This window comes from Micropterus dolomieu, linkage group LG03 (genome assembly GCF_021292245.1).
Source record: "Micropterus dolomieu isolate WLL.071019.BEF.003 ecotype Adirondacks linkage group LG03, ASM2129224v1, whole genome shotgun sequence".
Taxonomy (NCBI): Eukaryota; Metazoa; Chordata; class Actinopteri; order Centrarchiformes; family Centrarchidae; genus Micropterus; species Micropterus dolomieu.
The window spans coordinates 32,178,890-32,199,355 of NC_060152.1; the positions used below are offsets into that span (position 1 = coordinate 32,178,890).

Here is a 20,466-nt window from a genome sequence, read left to right on the forward strand (position 1 = left end):
ATTTCACAAATTGTTATTATGGTAGCCAATGAGTCACACTCGTCCTCAGCGCTGACGCTCACCTCTGCTGGTAATCTGATGCCTCCCGTCAAACCTGCCGCTGGTGTTATTGTGTGTGACTGATGAAAAGAACATACTTGAACAAATGAAAGGCTCCAAGGGTCTGAATATTTAAAGACTTAAATGTCAGACTGCAATTCAGACATCTGTTCCATCTGACACTGGGGCCACTGCAGAGACAGCAAAAACACAATTAAACTTGAGGCCAGGATTTAAAAGAAAGTCACTAAAACAAGCCTGCTGGCAGCATTTGATTGACAACTCAGTCAACAGTGCAGCATGCCTCGCATTTCTCCAGTCATAAGGATCTGCCTGATACTGGCTGACATGAACAATTGTGGGAGAGATTGCAGCTCGATCCAAAGCTTTGCAACCTGCAGATTCTCTGATAGAAAATTAGCAAATAAAGGAATAAGTGACTCCTCTCTCTTCTTTCATGCTCATGATACCTAACGATTCTTCTGTTCATCCACACAGAAATCAGTTGCAGCCTCAATGAGCATGTGTAATTACTTTAATCTGTGTCTTGAAAACAATGCTTTATTCAAAGCAAAATTAGCTGGACGCAGTTTGATACCTTACAAGGTATCAGCACAATGGTTATGATTTACAATCCAAGATATGAAAGTGAGCAGCAGGGATTAGATGAAGTGTTTCATGCAAAGTTTGCAATTCATGGAGGCCAGCAGCATGGTAATATGCGAGTCTTACACTGCAAAGCTGTGATGAGACAAATGTCTGTGCGTGGAGGTCTCCTCTTGTGCCTGCAGAGGGAAGTGTGGCACAGCAGAGTGCTCCCATCAGCCTCTTTAAGGTGAACGGGCTTCAGTAATAAGAGCTGATTAAGTATGCAAGTCAGCCACGAGGACGGAAAGCGCTGATAGACAGCACGGCCCCTGAAGAGGCGTCTGCGAGATTTATGGCGTTTTCACACCTTGTTCGCTCCGAGAAGTTACTTGGAACTCTGAAGTGTTCCTCACTCCCACTTAGTTTTGCTTCTCGTGGCTAAATGAGAGCACAGCAATCAGAGCGAGACCTCGCTGAGAGAAAAGTCTCTCTCACTACATTCCCAAAGCAAACCGACGCCCCTTCTGTACTCTGAACGTGATCTGACTGAGATCAAACTCCACCCGTCACCATACACCGGCTGTTCATGTGACTACTTTCATTCACATAAAATAAGCGTGGTGCGAGCCGTGTGACAGATCTTGAACTGATAAGAGGATTTCTCTGCTGCCTCTGGCCTGTGACCCTGTTTTTAGGTTCTGCTTATGATACATATTTCAGCATTGTCAGCTGGGAAATTCAATGCAATGAAGATCAATAAAAACTGAACAGTTTGTAGGAGTCAGACGTGGTAGGTCAGTTATCATGTAAACTGAAGTATGGTGTACTTTAATTAAATCAATGAAAATGTAATTGCATTGTAATATCTCAAGCAAATATCAGCACTACTGAAACATCTTCTTCAACCCTGTGCCCCGTAAAGTGACCCCCTCCCAACACCATGGTTGAGAAACACCAAATTAATTGTGTGTATACAGATTAGAAACTAGAAAACAAATATAAGTTATATTCAAGTATTAAATCAATAAGTGCTTTCAACTGATATGTACCAAATTATGAATTACGAAGGGACATTCCACCGATTTCACACATAATATTCAGGTTATTAGTTGTGGGGAGTACTACTCAGCCTGTGAAAACAGTTGTTTAATGTATTTTACTGCGGCTCTAGAGGAGCTTTGCCACGACCCTGCTGACGCTATTGTTGGCATTATTGGACATGTAGGACCCAGTGTTTTGGATCATACTCTAAAATATAAGTTTATGTAAATGCAACACAAAATGTTTGGCACCCAAGACCCCAGCTAATGAACAGCTATGTATAGCACAGTGTAAATATAATAGTAAATATTGACTCTATACTCAAATTAATCAGCTGTTGTTTCATTCAGTCTCCTGAAAATCCCAGACTTATGAAGAAAATACTTCAGATTTGGTGGAACCTTTACTCACTGCTCCTGGCCTTTTATTATGGAGTTTTAGATACACTGGCACAATGTTAGCAACCGTGTAACTGAGGCAACAGAAAATTCCTATTGGTTCTTAACAAACCTACAATTTCAACAATGTATCAAAAGCTCTCAGACATCATTGCAGATGGTAATATTTTGGGAACAATCACTGAGGTAATGCCATGGCACAGAGACCTGGTAACCAGGTGGTCAGAATATTGGCAAAGTGGTGGTTTAATTTCTGCAGTAGTGTTACAATGAGACAGAACATTTTAATCATTAAAACCTGTGAATCATTAAAGCAGCAGCCGGTAACAAATGAAAATACAATGCAAAACCCTTCAACTCTCTCTGCTGCTCCTATCACTCCGCTAAGCCCCGCCCACCAAACCCACAAGCAGGAACCCTTCGAAACCCGATTAAGACGCCCCTCCGATTCATCACAGCACTTCAAACGGGATAAAAATATTAGTCTTGCCATTGACTACCGTACATATTTTTTCCGAAGTAAGGTCCCATGGCGGTCCACCGGAAGGGGAGGGACTTAGGCTCTCTTTTAGGAGCAGTAGGAGGAGCCAGAGGAACCAGATTGTTTTTCACAGATTATTTGTCTCATGTATCATGTCAGGATCCAGTTTTTGCATATATGACAAAAAGTTTGCACGGCTGCAGCTATAAGCGATTATTACTGTTAACAACAATATTGTGATGACAGACAATAATTAGGTTATTTCTGAAACTACTGTACCAGAGTATTTAAAGTTTAACACTGCAATGTCGGTGCTGTATTTACAAAGCAGGACAGTGTAACGTATGCTGTACTGTGTTTAGGAGGACATGGTGTTGTGTATCTCAGGTGTAGACTGGTTTAGGGAGCACACCAACTGACTCTGCCATGTCAATTGTGATTTGACAGCATTCAGTGACTTATCCTCTCTCCACAGGCACATTAGTCATCATTCGCTGTCAACACTTGTCATTTCAAGTCCCTTCTGTTGCTGCTGCATACTGGCAAATCCATAGCCCGCAAGGAAGGAAACAATTTCTTTACTATGTGTCGAGCCGCTCAGTGCAACTCTGTGCTCCCAATCAGCCGTGAATATAGATCAGTCTGCAGCCTTAGAGGAACTCTGGTTGAACGAACCAACATTTTTTATGTAAAAACCCAGACTGCAGCACAGTTGAGTGTTCCAACCATACTGATTTAGATGCTGTAGATACATACACACTATAGCACATAACACTTGTATTCAGATGATTTCTGACAAGAAATCCTCACAACACAGGGAGGTGTGGAGTCAAAACAAAGGTCTCACCATCTCCTTAGCACAGGCAAGTGAGCGATCCATGATGAGAGAGATGGACATCTCATATGGGCCTCTAATCTGATTTCTTTGCATTATAAACTATCTGTGTTATGAAACGCCTCAAGCAGATTATATTTAAAAGCTACCTCAACTCACCGGCACCTTAATTTCGTTATAGTTCTCCACCTGGTGTATCTGACCTGCTGCCTTTGCAATTTAAAACAAGAAAGAGGATCATCCAAACATGACATAACATGTTTCCATGGAAGTACACAAACTTAATTAACCTTCTATACTGCAGGTGCTGGATATTGTTATGTGGATTACTGCCATAGCTATCTGTAGCTCATCTCAGCTTTAAAAAAATAATACTTTATAAGTACATTCTCAACAAAAACGGAACTTCAGTTAATGGATTTCAGTTTCATGGCTCTGTTGAGGTCAACTGTAGATTGACCATGAAATTAGTATGCGTGTATACACACACACACACATATATATATATTAGAAATATATATAGAATAACATATAGAAATGACTGCAGATGAAATATTGTAATTTGGTAAGGAGTATTTTGAAAAGTCCACCACTGATTCACCACCGACAAATTTGTGCTCCAATGACCAAGATTCAAATATTACTTTTTTCATACTAAATGAAGTAGTGTGTTAAAGGTTAATGCTGACATCTAATTAAAAAGGTTTTACCATCTGTACAGTGTAACCATGGCACAGAATATAAAAAACAGAGTTATGTTAAGATATGGATGATCAAATTGTCTTTGGCAAAGGACAAATGTCTCTCTCATGCTCAGCCAATCCCCCTCCCCCCACCTTGGTCTCACTCTCTTTGGTACGCACGCTTAATGCTGATATGATATTCTCCCCACATCTCCCACCCGAGCCCAAAGGCATTGGGCAACAGGACACAGTGTCACTGCCACAGCAGAAAACGCGTTAAGCAGATTTACTCGCACGCTTACTGGTGAGAAAAGGGGAGGGGGGGGGGTGACATTTTTCCCACAACGACTGCATGAAAGACATCTCTTTTTTGCCCTTACTGAATAAACGGTTTATAAATGTAAAATCATGTTTCCTCTCTGGCGGTAGCCCAAGGATCTAACACCCCTGAATATGATAACGCCATGCCAACAGCCGGGCCTGAAGGGCAGCGAGGAGGCTGAGCTAGAGGTTAACTTCTGCTGAGGCTAAACCTGCTTCCTCTTTTGTGGTTTTTTTTCATGTCTTTTCAACATAAATGTGTCCCGGGTGTGTCTAAACACCCCCAAACTATGGAAAAAAAAATAAACTCCTCTCTCTTATTTCTCCTGCTCGGTCTTTCAGTCAATGTGTATGCAAACACGGCGTTTGAATTTGACGTCATGGATTGATCTGTGTAGCATAGGACCTCTTCCAACCATACAGTGCAGTAGACGTCCCGCCCACTAACACGTTGTGAATACACCGCTCTCAGCTCCACCCTCCAACACAACACCAAGCGGTCATTCCATCGGGCTAGAGCTAGAGGTTGTTTGGTATGTATAATATAAATATCTCAACAAATACCAAATCGTCCAGCATTGAATTTTATATGCATTGAATCCTACTGACTTGGATTATACTCTGATTCCTAGTGCCACCAGTTGACTTTTTTTTTAGTCAAACATGTCTAAAACATGTCTTGACGGATTAAGCAAACCATGAAATTTTGGTCACCCATTCATGTCCCCCTCAGGATGAGCTGTACTAACTTTGATTATCCTCTGACTTTCCCTCTAGCACCACCAGCAGGTCAAAATGTGTTCAAAGACTAAATAGCTGCACTAATGACATTCCCATAACTCTCAGTTGTGCTTTCTGTTTAGTGCTAATTTGGGAAAAGTTAGCATGCTAACATGCTAAACTAAGATCTTGAACATGGTAACTATACCTTATAACATGGTGTTTTGCCATGCTGACATCAGTATTTAGCTTTTGTACCGCTGAATGGAAAAAACAGAACGGAAACTGGACAAATGTAAATTGATTGTGTTGTATTAATGGTGGCAGTCCATCAGGCAGAAAAAGAGAAAGATTCACTTCCTTTGATTTTAATTAACATGTAATTAAACCTCCATCATCTCAATATTTTTATGTTGCAAATCAAATAAAGTTAATAATCTTCCTAAATTAAAAAACTATAACTGAGTTATCTCTTATTGAAAAGATTTTAACACCAATTCTTTTACCTCTACTTCATTTAAATTTTGACAAAATGTCCAAGCTCATTAGAAGGATATATTAACACAGTTAGCATGATTGCACCTACGGTTCAGCAACTTCACTGTATATAATACTTTAATTTACCGATTGGACCTATTATTTTCTTGTCTGTGTCTTACTTTTGCAGTAATGAAACTGTATCAAAAAAAAAATTAACGTGTGAACAGTGTCAATCAATAGTTGGAACCCAAAGCCTGCATTACTAAGCTTTAGTGGATAATCAAGTTTGACTGGAATATCAGCATTTGGATTTCACAGAAAGCTGATATTTTCATTATCTTGAGGGAGCCAGCAAGCAGTACGTGATCTGCCATCATACTAATAGCTTCAGTGTGTAAAGAGAGGAAAATCAATATGGTTTTGATCACCAGGGTTATTAACGCTTTTGCTAATAAACCACTTTCTCTAAGATCTTTTTTTTGCTGAGGGTGTAAAAGTCTTTTTTGTATTGTTTTCTTTCTGGATTTATTTATCTGGTGGTGTTTCCCACTATACCTGTCTTAACTCAAGGGTAAACTCTGTGGATAGATTGTCCGGAGGATACATTGGTAGGACAGACACGCTTTGCTGTGGGCCTTTTTTTCTCTTTATACTGGGCCAGGTGTTGTATTCAGATTCCCCTTGAAAGCTGTCCTCTGTTATGCCCTAAGCTTTTTTTTTTTATGAATTCCTTTTTGATGAAATGATCTGCTGTGCCAAAGCATATAAAGTGCAGCTGGGAGGTGACAGTGTAAGGGGGGGTTGCAATGTGCAAAAAGTGCTGCAGAGGCTTGCTACTAATATTCTGACTTCTATCTGTTGTCAGAACATGTGGAATAACATAACGATACTCAAGGACGATATGTCCAAAAATTCAATTACTGGGCCCTGGGGGGGCTCAAAGCTGTCCAGTGTCCTGTTTCTCAAACATGACTTAACTTTTAAAGCCTAACATTAAGTTAGCTAGATAAAAATATCTTGTTTATTCTAATCAGGCTAACTTGGTAGATTTGTTAATCTTGGTCAATTAGTTAAGTTCTGATCATAATGTTGCGATATTGATTCACTGGAATGGCCCTGGGGGTACACACATCCCATTTTTATTGTTGCTTCAGAGAATTTAATTTAAAGTTGAGGAATCATTTTAGTGTTTTTTTTATGAAAACAATGTATGTTTGCAGGTTAATTGGACTGATAACAATCATTAACTTTTAGCTGAATATATTTCATGCTTTGCTCAATATACAGTATTTTGCAGTGGGTCTGTCTTTCTTTATGTGTGTATGTATTGATTTTTGCATATTAAAATTAGACATTTATTTTTCCACTAAAACAATAATAAGTATAACATCATAAAGGCACTAAGTGTGTAATATTCATTCTTCAGGACGACAAGGATTAAATGGATTACGTAAAAAGCACCTCTAACTGTGTGTGTTAGTCTTATTATTACAGCCTACACCTTGTCTACAGGTCATGTTGAGAAGTAGATTATTGCTTAAATGTGGCCCATTTCAGACTGCAGTGTGAACTGTCCGCGGCCTAAAAGCAACCCGCATGTGCAGAAGAATAACAAGACATCACACGTCAAGTTAGCTTCGGTTAGCTCCCACTTGCTAACGCTCCCAATTTTCACGGGAGACTCCCGTGTTTCATTGCCCTCTCATGGGTGAATCACATGGGTGTTCACAACTTTCTGTGTGTTTCATCAAGGTTTCTGGCACTATACAACGCATCTGCCACACAACTCTGTCACCCTCTCTCTCTCCACTGTGTCGGCACAGACACGAGTAGCAAGCATCAATTCTGACCTGAGTGTCCGGACGGTTTAAAAAGATCTGATATCGTATTTGGACCACATGTGAACATGTGGCCCAAATCCAAACTGGAAAAGATCAGATTCCATGTGACTTGGCCTGTTCACACTGTTATAAAAAGATCAGACCTGAGTCACATATGGGCAAAAAAAATAAATAAATCAGATTTGGGTCACTTTGGCCTGCAGTCTGAACGCAGCCTTAGAGAGGGGGTCCTTGCAAATGCAAACTCATCACAACATTTCAAACTCTAAACAAGTTGAAAATCACTGATGCAGCCTATTTTGTCATGCATAAATATTTAATTCTTGATTGTGAAAAAAACAAATTGTGATTCTTAAGCCACTAGATGTTGATAATTTCTTATCTAAAATCACAATTACGTATATCACCATTTTTGTGTTCGTGCCTGTAAGAAGAGAGGCCATTTTTATCTTAATACTTGCTCACGCTTCAGTGAACTGAAATATAGGTGTGCTTAAAATCCTCAACAAGCTAACTCAGTTATCCACATACAAAGAACAGAGCCCCGGGACTGGTCTTGGAGAGGACTTTAGGAAATCACGATGAGGTGCAGGAATGTGTGTGGTAAGTTTCTGTAAACTCTGTAAACCCCAGAGAGGGTAATGTTACTTACAGTCACTGCACAATGACTTGCCACCCCAGCTGCAGCCAGGAAGCCTTGGCAGAGTTCACACATATATCCAGTCTCTGAGGACGGCAAAATTAACCTCAGAACCACATCAAACCTTTTTCTGGCGAGAGAGGGGCTGATAATGATGACAGACACTAGGCTCTCTTGGTCCTCTGGGAGGATATCAGTGAAGAAAAGTGAGACGTGTTAGGACTCACAGCAAACACTGCTGATTTAGTGGTATGACGGGATGAGTGGGTGTTTGGACGGCAAGAATGGAGGTGGCGGGGAAGGGGGGGTATGAAAAAGCACATTGTCAGATACTATCACTCTCCCCAAAGGAACAACGTCATGTCCCTCAGCACCTGCCTGAGCGCTGACAATGACATTTATCCATGCTGCTATGACTAAAGCACAGGCCAGACGACCCTGTCTGAACACCAATCCACCGACTGGCCCATCTAGGCGGCTGCGCTGAAATGAAGCTGTCATTCGTGCCATGGCTCTTTCACTGTGTCACTCTGTAGGGAGAGATTGATGCTCTTCCCTTTTTTCGCTCCTATTCATCGCAGCTCCTGCGGTGGGATTAGCTGATTTGAAACGTTGATGAAATTCAGACAGCTCCAGCTGGGCACAGAGATACATCTTCATTAAGCTGCAAAGTGCTCCTAAAACATTATCATTAGTCTTCAAACCGCTGGATGGCAAGCTGCGGTCCAGAGCTGGACTGCCACATATAGGCTTGTCATTTTAAAAGCAGACTGTGGCAACATGTGTCAGGCTTCTCTCTGCTTTGATTAAGCCATATGGTTCTGAGATGGGTGATGAACTTTTACAATATGCCTTCAGAAGTTTCATCAGTACATATTTCACAAGCGCAGTGGCATGTTCAGTAAAATTCAGACATCAGGAGTGCTGTCAAGATCGTACACGTTAGAGCTAGTGTACACAAGAAAGGGAATGCTGCTTTCACATACCCTGTCTTATCAAAATTATGTTTATATAATACTGATTTGTTTTCCCAGTTCCAATTTTAGTCAAAGATATTCCTTGGTTGGATTATGTTCCCTGACAGCGTTTTCATGTAGATTTGTACATTTATGTACTGCACATTAGTCATAGGTAGGGTGGTGGGTGGATGGTGGGCGGACAAAACTCAAGCTTCAAGATCTAGATATTTCCTTTAGGAGCTGGTAGAGACCGAAAACAGAGCTAAAAGTGAGCAAATATTGGACATGAATCAGGTGGATGTAAACACGACTCAACTCAAATGCTAATATTGGCATGTAATTGCTAGTTGTGTAAATAAGCAACTGTTTGCAGGCTTTAACATCATCAGTTCACACTACAATGAAACATTAAGCTGAGCAGCAGAGAGCGGGGATTATCGATACTTACTCCCCCCTCTTAGTTAAGGTGGACTCAGAGCCTACAAGTGGATGCTGAGTAGGGCTGGGTAACATTTCAGTTTTGTCCATTCCAATTCCCCTTATCGAATCCAGTTCTTATCAAATCTTGTTTCCGATTCCAATAGGTATAAACAGTCAACTTTAAACAGCAAGGTTCATTTAGCGGATGCTTTTTATCCAAAGCGACTTACAATTGCTATATATGTCAGAGGTTGCACGCCTCTGGAGCAACTACGGGTTAAGTGTCTTGCTCAGGGACACAATGGTGGATGGGTCACAGTGGGGGATTGAACCCGGGTCTCTCACACCAAAGGCATGGTCTTATCCATTGCGCCATCGCCATTTTAACTTAATGTATAAAAATAAATATGACTGACCAGTGTGACCAGTGATCTTTAAGCTGTTTCTGATGTGCTATAACTCCTAAAGTCCAAGGATATTTTTATAGCAGGTATCTACTGTATAATGCATTTTACTAAACAGAGGAGACTCAGCCGTAGCAAGGGGATGTAACCACTTCACCACAAACCTTGTCACCACTCGGTGATATTCATCCACTTTCTCCTTGCTCATATTCCCCTTCATGGCTAAAGTGAAAGGAGGAGTGTCTCTGGGGCCTCGTCTCTAAGAAAAATATATATTGGAAGCATTTGTAGACATCATTCGTTTCCCTTCAGAATAAAAGGTGAATGTCAGCTCACCTGTGTTTTGTACTTGAACGTGAGATGTTGCTACTGTTAGCGTTAGCTGTATCTGGGGAGTCATTGTAGCTGGAACACATTGAACACGGTGCGTTCCTTCAGATTCACGCCGTGCTGAAGTAAACGTTTCCTCCATCGCACCAAACCTCCCTACTGCAGGTGTTGCATTTTGCTGTGTTGTTCTCTTTTTTAGTGAAGCTAAGCCAAACTTTTGAGTGTTTGCTGCTGTGGTCCAAGAATGGAAACAGAAGATAAGTGAAACAATTATGGACTGTAAAATGCTCACTACAGAACAGCTGGGATCGCCAGTGAAATACACAAAAATGAAGGTGGGTACATGAGCAGCAGCAGCAGCAGCAGCAGAAGTGGCAGCAAGCAGTAGCATCACTTTTAGATGAGGTGTGACAGCAGGCATGCAGCAGTGAGAAGAGCACTGACGGCTTAGGTAAACTGCCACGGTTAACAGGGTGCATTGGATTTGTGATACAGTGGGTGGAGTATGCCATGTGAGTCTGGCACCTACTTGAGTTGGGCTGCCTGAACTGGCTTCATGGACTGCAGGTTTAAGAGATTAAGGATCACCATTTTAGGAACTTGCATACTACCACAGGATAACTGGGGTTAACTTTATGGATACTGTGTTCTGATAACCTTCAGTGGCCATAATCAGTATTTTCATATTAACAATGTGTCACATGACTTCTTATATTTTATAAAGTGTCCCCAGCTGACAGCGACTGCAGGGGCGGGGTGTAAAAACACTGCCGTCAAGTTGGACACATTCTACTTCCTGCTGAGTGCGTGAGCTTAGAACAATTACTGATCTCTTTGCCTTTGCAAATGCAACTGCTGCCCCACAAGTGGCTAAAAATACAGTTAATGCATTCAGTAATCTTTACTGACCATCGACGTAGGCATCCATCTGACATATCATCTGTATCATGTTAGAGATGTGTCAGAAATGATTTTACAGTATTTAACAGTATGATATGGTTTTACATATTGACTTTGAAAGTAAAGTCTGGGAACATTATGATTCCGTACACACTTTATCCAGGTAAAGGAACAAACAAGTCTATAAAAGCACCTTAGTAATTGGGTAGCATTCAATATCCTGCAGCAGCATGGGGGTACTGTGACAAAATACTAATAAGCTTTTGGAGTCAGGAGAAGAAGACAATGCATGTCTGAGTTTCTAGTTACTAACGTCGTAGGTGTTGGCCTCCTGGGAGGCAGTATTTGAAGACAACAAATACCTAGTTTGTTTTTTTTCTTTCTTTTTTGGAGTGTGTTTCAAATTCAGGTGTTTTCTGCCTCAGTTGCCTGACTGTTTTAAAGGTAAATGGCCAGGGCTTTCTCTTTGTTGTGTATAAGATAGAACAGCTTTATGTACATGAAAACACAGGTTCCCATTTCTTCTCAGTGCAAGCAACTTAGTAAATGTGGCCCTGAGAGAATTTCTGTTAACAGGCTTAAAATCACATGGTTGCTGGTTTGGATTTTGTAGGCTGGCTGGGAATACATGAGTGGGGGAAGTGAAACATAAGTGGCAAATCTTTGGCTTCTGGGACATGTGTGGAATATACACTTTATTAAGTACACCTGTTCAGTTGCTTGTTAACACAAATAGCTGATCAGCCAATCACATGGCAGAAACTCAATGCATTTAGGAATATATTATTAACAACAAGAAAATAATGTCTGGCTTAGGGTCACTGACCGAGGGGTCCAAGGGAGTTGGGGGCCCTAACCGCATCTCCTTTGTGGAAACTGACTGTTATGAAAGGATAAGTCAGAGTTAAGACGTACAATCTTTTTTTATTAAAAAATGTTCAGTGGTCATTGGTTCCTACTAAAGACATAAATCTTTAAAAACAGCTAATATATATGGCTCAGTCATTTCCAAAATCAGCAGGTCACTGTAGTTTTTAACAAACATTACTTTAGAAGCAGGACATTGTGATGGTTTTGGTTTTGAGTATGCTTATTTGCTATTTTATTTTGGTCTTTCTGTGTTTTCCCATTCTCTGTATTAGATCTTGTTTGTCTTTCATTTATTTAGTCTTTATTCTGTGGTAGTCTCATTCTGTGTTACTTACCTCTCCTCACGTTTCTGATCACTTCACTTCCTACCCTAGTGTATTTTTACCGCTTGTTTGATTGTCAGATCTGCCCTAATGAGTTTCACCTGTGCCACGTGATTTTTGGACTTTGGATTATTTGCCTGTCCTTTGCTGGATTTGTTTGCCTTTGTTCTGGATAGCTTACCTATGTTTTGTTATTTTTTTACCACTGCCAGCTACATCTACCAAGGCCTGTACCCTTTGGTTTCTTTATAATTAAAACTAAGTATAACTGGGTACAGGGGCATGTCCTACAAAGCAGGTTAGTGAGTTAACTTCAGGGTTAACACTGAGTTTTCAGTCCTACAATGGTGGTTCACTTCTTACATCATCATGGTAACTTGCGCTGACCTGCTTTTATTTGTCATATTACAGTTTGGTCTTCATTTGTAAAATATGCCGCTCTGCTGCCAGTAGATTTATCCATGTTGACAATTGTTCACCTGCTACAAACACCATGCCTTCAAGTGAACACGGCTATATGTGACAGAAAGAGTACTACTAGTACACAATAGTATTTGCAATATTTTCAGTGGCAGATTAATACGCATTTGGCATTCTAGTATTTAGTATTTGGGGCAACAGGACTGTATGTGGGATAGAGTCCATATAAACTACAATGTTTGCAACAGTGTTGTTCATTGATGTGGTTTACTTCACAACAATGGAGCTCCATGGCAAAACACAACACACACACACAACACACACACACACACGCACACACACACACACACTACTCATTACAGATGGGTTTTGACAATAAGAAAAGTAAAAAGCAGTGATATCCTGTTCATGCTATTTTGATTCCTGATCCAAGTTCTTTCATCTAGATTATGTGCCTGTGACATGACATTTACTTTTATTTAAAATTATTCCCACATTATCTGCAAAGTACACACTAAGACACACACACACACACACACACACACAGTATGCCTACTATACTGTACATTAAAATCAGTAAGGCGGTTTGTATGTCTGACAGCTAATGAGCTCTGCTTTAACAACATATAACCTGCATCACAGGTTTCCTTTGATAGTTTCCTATAATTTAGTCTAGTGGCGTATAAAATGTTGTACATATTGGTGGAGATAAGTGTCAGTGTGGATCAGCTGTGGAATATTGGAAAGGAGCTAGACATCCTCTATTCATCTCCAGTGTGAACAAAAGAAAGAGATTAGGTCAGCACAACAGCAGAACTTTACAGCTATAGTCAACCTGCAAAATGTTGCTAGAAAAGATGCAATACAGGAGGGCTGCTATATGAAAAGGGAGGACGTAAAGGTGTCTTTGCCCAAGGGCCCATTCTCCCACCTCTGTGATCATTATAACCTGAAACAAGCACAATGAACCTGTATCGACTGGGGCAACTGTCTACTGACTTTATAGAGTTTCATTTTTTCTAAGGAGCGTGGTGCAATTACAGACAATATGGCCTTAAGCCAAGCTTCTAAACTCCAGCTGCTCCTGTGGAGCCACTCACTGGCAACCAACAGGACACTAGGGATGTTCTGGTTAGAAATTGTACTGGACAACGGTGTGATCTCGGTCCATAATGAATTCACTTGTTCAAATGAAAATGCGTAAAAAAAATACATGCATAAAGCTGAACTGATGTCACTGTTCTTACTTCGATCTGCAGCAGTGCATCCTCTCTTTGGCGGAGCACTTCCACGTCCTCCTCACTGATCTCAGACAGGAACGCCTGAGCTCCTCCCTCTGAGCCTACTGCTTCTCCAAACAGTGGGCCCTCCTCGATCTGCTCAGTAGATGGGGTCTGGGGACTCTGTAGCAGCACACATACACACACAAACAAACTCTAGGTTAGATTTGATACTAGACTATAGTTACAGTGGTAGTAGATACAGCAACAGTAAAGTTACTTTTCTGAGCGATGCCTGGCAATGTTGGTGTTCTGCGTTTTGATTGATTGATTGGCCCAGACTAAATAGTTAACTTTGAACCTAACCGTTTTTTGTTAACTGATCTGTTCACTAGTTGTAAAGAGGCATATTATTCAGGGTACTCATCCACTAGTAGAATTAGCCTAAGAGGAGGTTCTGTGGTTGCCATGGTCACATGTCAAGCTGCGGCAGCAAGTTGAAAAAAGTTTAACAATCATCAACTCAGAGCATGTGGCAAATAGTAGTGCATGAGAGCAGCAACTGCTCACTGTCTGAAAGTACCTCAAAAGAACAGTGTTAGTAGTAATACAATACTAACAACAACAGTAGCAGCAGTATTAGCAGTACTAATAATGCAGTAATAGAACGGGACCATACCTATCAAGATTGTAATGAATATGAAGTAATTTAGGTCAGGTGGGTCACAGATAGGAACCAGGAGGACCAGAAGACCTCTAGTAGTAAGGCATCTATTTTTTCACAAGTTTTGTACCACATGTTTGCCATAAATGTAAACAGTCTTGTGGCAAGATGACTGGTCATTTGCACTCAGTTTTCTTTTTAGACTTAAAAATATAATATGGGTTATCTAAATTTTGTGCACTCATATTCAGTATCCAGTGGTGAAAATATAACAAGTGCATTTCCTCAAGTAGTGTACTCCAGTACTAACCTGACCTACTTTGCTCGAGTATTTCCATGTTTTCACTAGAGTTTAAGGGTCGGTGTTGTACTTTTTATTCTACTGCATTTATTTGACAATTGTAGTGACTTGGTACTTGGCAGATTTTATAAACAAACCTTTGTTGATGCACTCTTCTTGATTAAACTACTTAAGTGTGTATGGATTAGTTAGCTTTACCATAACCAGCTACGACATTAAAAGCGTTGCCAAGCCCACACTTGTGGCCCTTGCGTCTATGCATAAAAATATAAAAATCTAGCGGTTGGGTGAGGGTGTAAATTCGCACACATGGTGCTGCATGTGCAAACAGAAGCACAGGGAAGGGAAGGAACATAATAGTCAGAGAAATGCCTAGTTGATTTTTTGCATTGCTAATGTGCTCCACCTTTTCGTGGCTGACTGTGCAGCTAATTCATGGTAGAGGGGCCAGTGTGGGTTAAAGCACAAGGACTAACCCGGGCTGAGTCACAGCGCTCTGTCTACTGACCACAATATGACTCACCAGTCCTCAACAAACTCTGCAACATTGTGCTCACTCCTCCGCAAACATACGCTCAGGAATATATTAGTACATTACCCAAATGGGAAAGACTCTAAAGTCAATTATTCTGATTTTATTGTTTGCAAGTGCTTTAACATGCTGTTAAAAAGTTTGCTCAGTTTCTCGAGTTTCCAGCTGTCGATTCTAGTTGACTGATGACGCAAATTTAAACATGTGGGTGGAAAGCAGTCAGCATTTGCGTTGATCTGCAAAATGTATGTCTAAATGCATATATAAAGCATTCCAAACGTCAGGACGCCTCTCATCATTTGCTTTTCATGAACTGAAAAAGCCCTCCAGTTCATCTACAGCAGAAGATACAGACTCTTCCTACTGCCACTGTTCATACTAGGTGTAGCAGTAGTTTCACCAATTTGTTCTCACTGAACGCACTCACTGATTAGTGAACTGCTATGCATCGAGGGTAGACAGAGTTATATAATGTAGCATCCACCTCACCGCCCCCAAAGCCCTTTACCACTAACGCTTGCAGTATAAAAGACCCTGACAATATGCCTTCAGAGGGATATAAAACTGTAATATGTTCAACTCTCCCCGCTATGAAAAAGATGGATTTTTAGAGGCTCTTTGTGAGCAAAATGGTTCTTGACAGGATTGTTACTGTCCAGCCAGTTGAAGCTGTAAATGATTTTCCATTCAGTCTAGCAGCAAGGTGGTGTTCAAGATGGTGTCCTTCAATCAAAGGAGTCAAACCGCCACCCCACTGAAGTACTATTGAGTGAGACACACCCAATGTGCTGTTCTGAGCTGAACTCACGACTTTCTCCATAGTGATGCAGATGACAACATTGGTAAACTTATTTGGTTATTATTGCCAAGAGTTAGATGAGAAGATTAATGCCACTCCTGTGCCTGCATGCAAAATATGAAGCTACAGCCAGCAGCTAGCTGACCACAAACACTGGAAAGAGTTAGCCTGGCTATATCCAAAGGTGCATACCAACACCTCTAAAGCTCACTAATTAAAGGAGACCTATTATACTGCATTTCCAGTTCTATATAGTTGTTCTGTGACTCCTGAATGGCAGCTTTAGTAGCCTCTGTCTGAAACAAGCTATAGATGCTCCTGTCTCTTTAAGCCCCCCCCCCTCTCAAAGCCCACTGTCTTCTGATTGGCCAAGACCTGAAGTATGTTACCACGCTGTTGTTGCTGCTGAGCGGTACAGACTGATTGTACGTAGCTGTACGGAGCAAATTACCATATATGGAACACCGGCTCCGTCTAGCTCCGTATGTCGTAGAATGGAGCCTTTGGTAGAAAAAGCAGTTGAAAACAGGAACAGACTGTTCTCATCTCGGGGCGTCCAATACCAACGCTTTCAGAAAAAGTGACAAAGTGTAGTTTGTGTAGGCGTCTCGTACAGACCGAAGTGCTAGCCAGCTAGTTACGTTTATGTTAAAGGTGTTGACAGCCCTCAAAAGCCCGCTACCCTTACCATAACCATCAGAAATGTTAGTGCCTAAACCTAAGCCACTGACTTTATGCATATTGACTGACTAGCCTCCTTTGTGTAGCTGCGACGCAGCAAATGGTGGCGTTTCAAACCGACACAGAACCTTTAGCGTCAAATAAGTACGCTTTGTCTGAAAGCGCACTGAGATGAGAACGTGTTGAGTGTTCAGGAGGAAATCTGAGGTTTTGGCTCACAGGGATTTCTTTTAAATACTTTTACCTCATGGCTTTGGCCATGTCTAACATGAACATCCAACATTGTAACGTTGTAGATAAGTCATAAAATATGGAAAAGCATAATAGGTCTCCTTAAACATATTGTATCTTGTTTCGATACAAAAACAGCAGTGTGAAATGACAAATTGCAAGATCAAAGTTTGGACCACTAACCTCCTGGATTCTCCGTTGGTCCCAACCAAGAAATAGTCCAGGAATAACATAAAAATCCAGAATTTTGACACTGCATGCTTCAGAAAACGTGGTTGTGTTTATTCCACTTTGCAAAGTGTTTTTATAAATGCTGTACATGTGTTGTTAAATTGGTGAAGATGTTTTCTGAAACTAAATCCATACTACATACACTCTTAATGTACTGTCTTGACCTAAAGTATATTATAAATTCACAGATATGTTGCATTTCTTCCTGTTATATTTATTACTGTTGCTGCTGCTGCAATCATCCCATTTACAAACAGAGATCAAGTTTTATTTTGTGTTATATTGTTTAAGTAATCTAAAATAAGACCTCATCACATGCAGTCGGTCTGTAACAAGGATATACTTTCATTTGTTAAACACAAATACTGATTATAAGCAGGCCTACATAGTGAAAATAAAAAATCTATTTCCAGCTACGCATAAGAGTTGGATGTGATGAATGGAGTCCACTGTAATATAACAGAGTGGAAAAGACTAGACAGAGCTTCAAAGGAGCCCTTGTGAGGATGCGATCGAGCAGAGAAATGCCATCTCATCATCCTGCTCTTTTATGAATGACAGTGAAACAAAAGGCGGCTTTTCACCCTGCATATCAGCTCACCTTCCTTTTGTCTGTCTGTGCTGGAGGTAGCAAGGCTCTTGAGCGCTCTGCAATTTTCTGAAAGAGAAGCAAATGAAGAGACAGGGTCAAGAAGTATATTCATATTCCTTATTAAAGAGCCCAGACGTTTTATTTTGCCTGCATGTGCAACAAGTAGCACTTCAGATGTACAAATTTCTGCCAATGTAGCACCTCCATCTATTTAACACTTATTAATAAGGATTCAATGACCATACCAATGAACTGATGAAAGCAAATGGAGATATTTTATTCATGGGTACCTTCTGCAGATCCCCATAGCGCTGCACCGACTCTGAGAGTTCAGTCTTTAGTCTGGTCAGGCGCAGACGGTCTTGCTGTGCAACAAAACAAGATTAGCTTTAATTAGTTTAAATGTTGTTTAATCTGCTGTTTATTTTTTCAAAATGACAATAAATGAGGGAGGAAGGGGAGCATAGCATACCCGTGAAGAGCCACTGATTATATCAGAGAGCTGTTTGATGAGTTGGCTTGTGCTGGTGATGACTTTGTTGGTTTGCTGTTGCATGGAGTGTCTGGGAAAAAAGGAGTAGATGAAAGAGAAATTGAGAGAGACACACACACACACACACACAAAGACTGCATTAATAGCCAATATGCCAATAATTCTACACAAAATTTGAGCTGATTTTGATCAATTCAATATTTTAATAATATTTTATACATTATACCATTTTCAAAAATGACAAGCTCTTAGTGTAACAGGATTGACTGATTGACAAATTTTTCAGTTTGGCCCTAAATTCTGGAATAGTTTGCCACTTACAATTAGATCTTCCCCTCCACTGATACCTTTAAAACCCGTCTAAAGACCATTTATTTTCTTTAGCCTCTTCATTGCCATCATGAGACATGCCTGACCACACTTATATTTTATCTGTTGTTTGTTTGCGCAATGCTGTTTGTGTTGATTTTATCAAGATATTCTATGCTTTTGTGCATATACTTATATCCTTCTATTTATGTCTGTGTTTTTATTTGGTCATGTTTGTGTTTATATTTCATCCTTCGTGTGTTTTTGTTTAATCTCTCTGTGAAGCACTTTGTTGATTTTAAATGCACTCTGCTTGTTGACCTGACTAGACAATTCTAACAACAACTTGATTTGTATTTTTAAAGAGTGGAATTATTTCACCCAGTTGGCAGATTGTTTTCACGTGTTTTAAGAAAAGAAGATATGGAACGTTGGATATTTTTTATGCTCCTAAGTGTACAATATGAACATATCCAAATTTGACACCTCACAGTGTTAGTATTAAAAAGACACTGTGGCAGACATCACTATACATCACTAGTCCCAGTCGGCCCCTCCACATAGCCAACCCAGGGACACTAAGGGAGATGGTTTGAAAGCAACACATGAACTGCACCAATGCTCCAGTTTACTCTTTGTACTTCCTTTAAGACATGTGCCATCAAAATGATTTGGAAGCACTGCTGAAACCAGCTACGGGTGGCACATATTAACATTTTTCTTCACCTCTGTGGACAACATCTAGATGTAGTTGCTCCATTGATCATCAGCACTACTAGGTTAGGTTTTGCTTAAATACACTAAGATACCCTGGTTAGTAAATTTTTTCTTGATTTTTTTGTGTAGCTGCCTATGAATTTTTCCTGAGTGCTGCGACGACTGAACAATATTTATCTTAATGAAAAGCAAAATTTATTGGAAACAGCTTATCAACGTGCTGTTTAAATGCTCTGAGAAATAAGACATTGCACTGCAGTGCCCGCAGTGGCATAACCAAAGTCTACTTGAGCTATGAAGCTGATTGGACTATGATATTCAGAGGCTTTACAAACTGGAACAATTGACAACTGAAAATGTATATAATTAACAAATTATAAAAAAGATAGTAATAAATTGAATTTATCTTTTTTTGTCGGAGGGCCCACCAATCTCACAGTCTATTGGCCAGCCGCCCTGCTTTCATCCCTACTTCACGCAGTGATTGGTCAGCTGTGTGGATGTGACAAAGGAGTCAGGGTTTGAACTGAAATCGCTCTAGCTCTCTTTTTTCATTTTTGACCCTGTTATGGTCAGCGGTACCTTCCCTCCATTTCCTTGTGTTTCTGTCTGGTTCCCCTGTCTGTCTTCTGTGTGTGTGTGTGTGTGTGTGTGTGTGTGTGTGTGTGTGTGTGTGTGTGTGTGTATCTGGGTATGGCACAATCATGGGGAAGACTGCTGACTTGACAGCTGTCCAAAAGACGACCATTGACACCTTGCACAAGGAGGGCAAGACACAAAAGGTCATTGCTAAAGAGGCTGGCTGTTCACAGAGCTCTGTGTCCAAGCACATTAATAGAGAGGCCAAGGGAAGGAAAAGATGTGGTAGAAAAAAGTGTACAAGCAATAGGGATAACCGCACCCTGGAGAGGATTGTGAAACAAAACCCATTCAAAAATGTGGGGGAGATTCACAAAGAGTGGACTGCAGCTGGAGTCAGTGCTTCAAGAACCACCACGCACAG

The 20,466-nt window shown here is 40.6% G+C and overlaps 1 protein-coding gene across 1 annotated transcript in view; it reads right to left on the reverse strand.

Annotated features, from left to right (window-relative positions):
• The window catches only part of tsnare1 (T-SNARE Domain Containing 1), a 187,238-nt gene that overhangs the window by 76,507 nt on the left and 90,265 nt on the right, over nt 1–20,466 (reverse strand). The window contains exons 5-8 of the mRNA XM_046045292.1: nt 18,417–18,507; nt 18,235–18,309; nt 17,954–18,010; nt 13,941–14,096 (exon numbers count right to left, since the gene is read on the reverse strand). Coding sequence (XP_045901248.1) covers nt 13,941–14,096; nt 17,954–18,010; nt 18,235–18,309; nt 18,417–18,507 — 379 coding nt within the window. The remainder of the gene's footprint in view (nt 1–13,940; nt 14,097–17,953; nt 18,011–18,234; nt 18,310–18,416; nt 18,508–20,466) is intronic.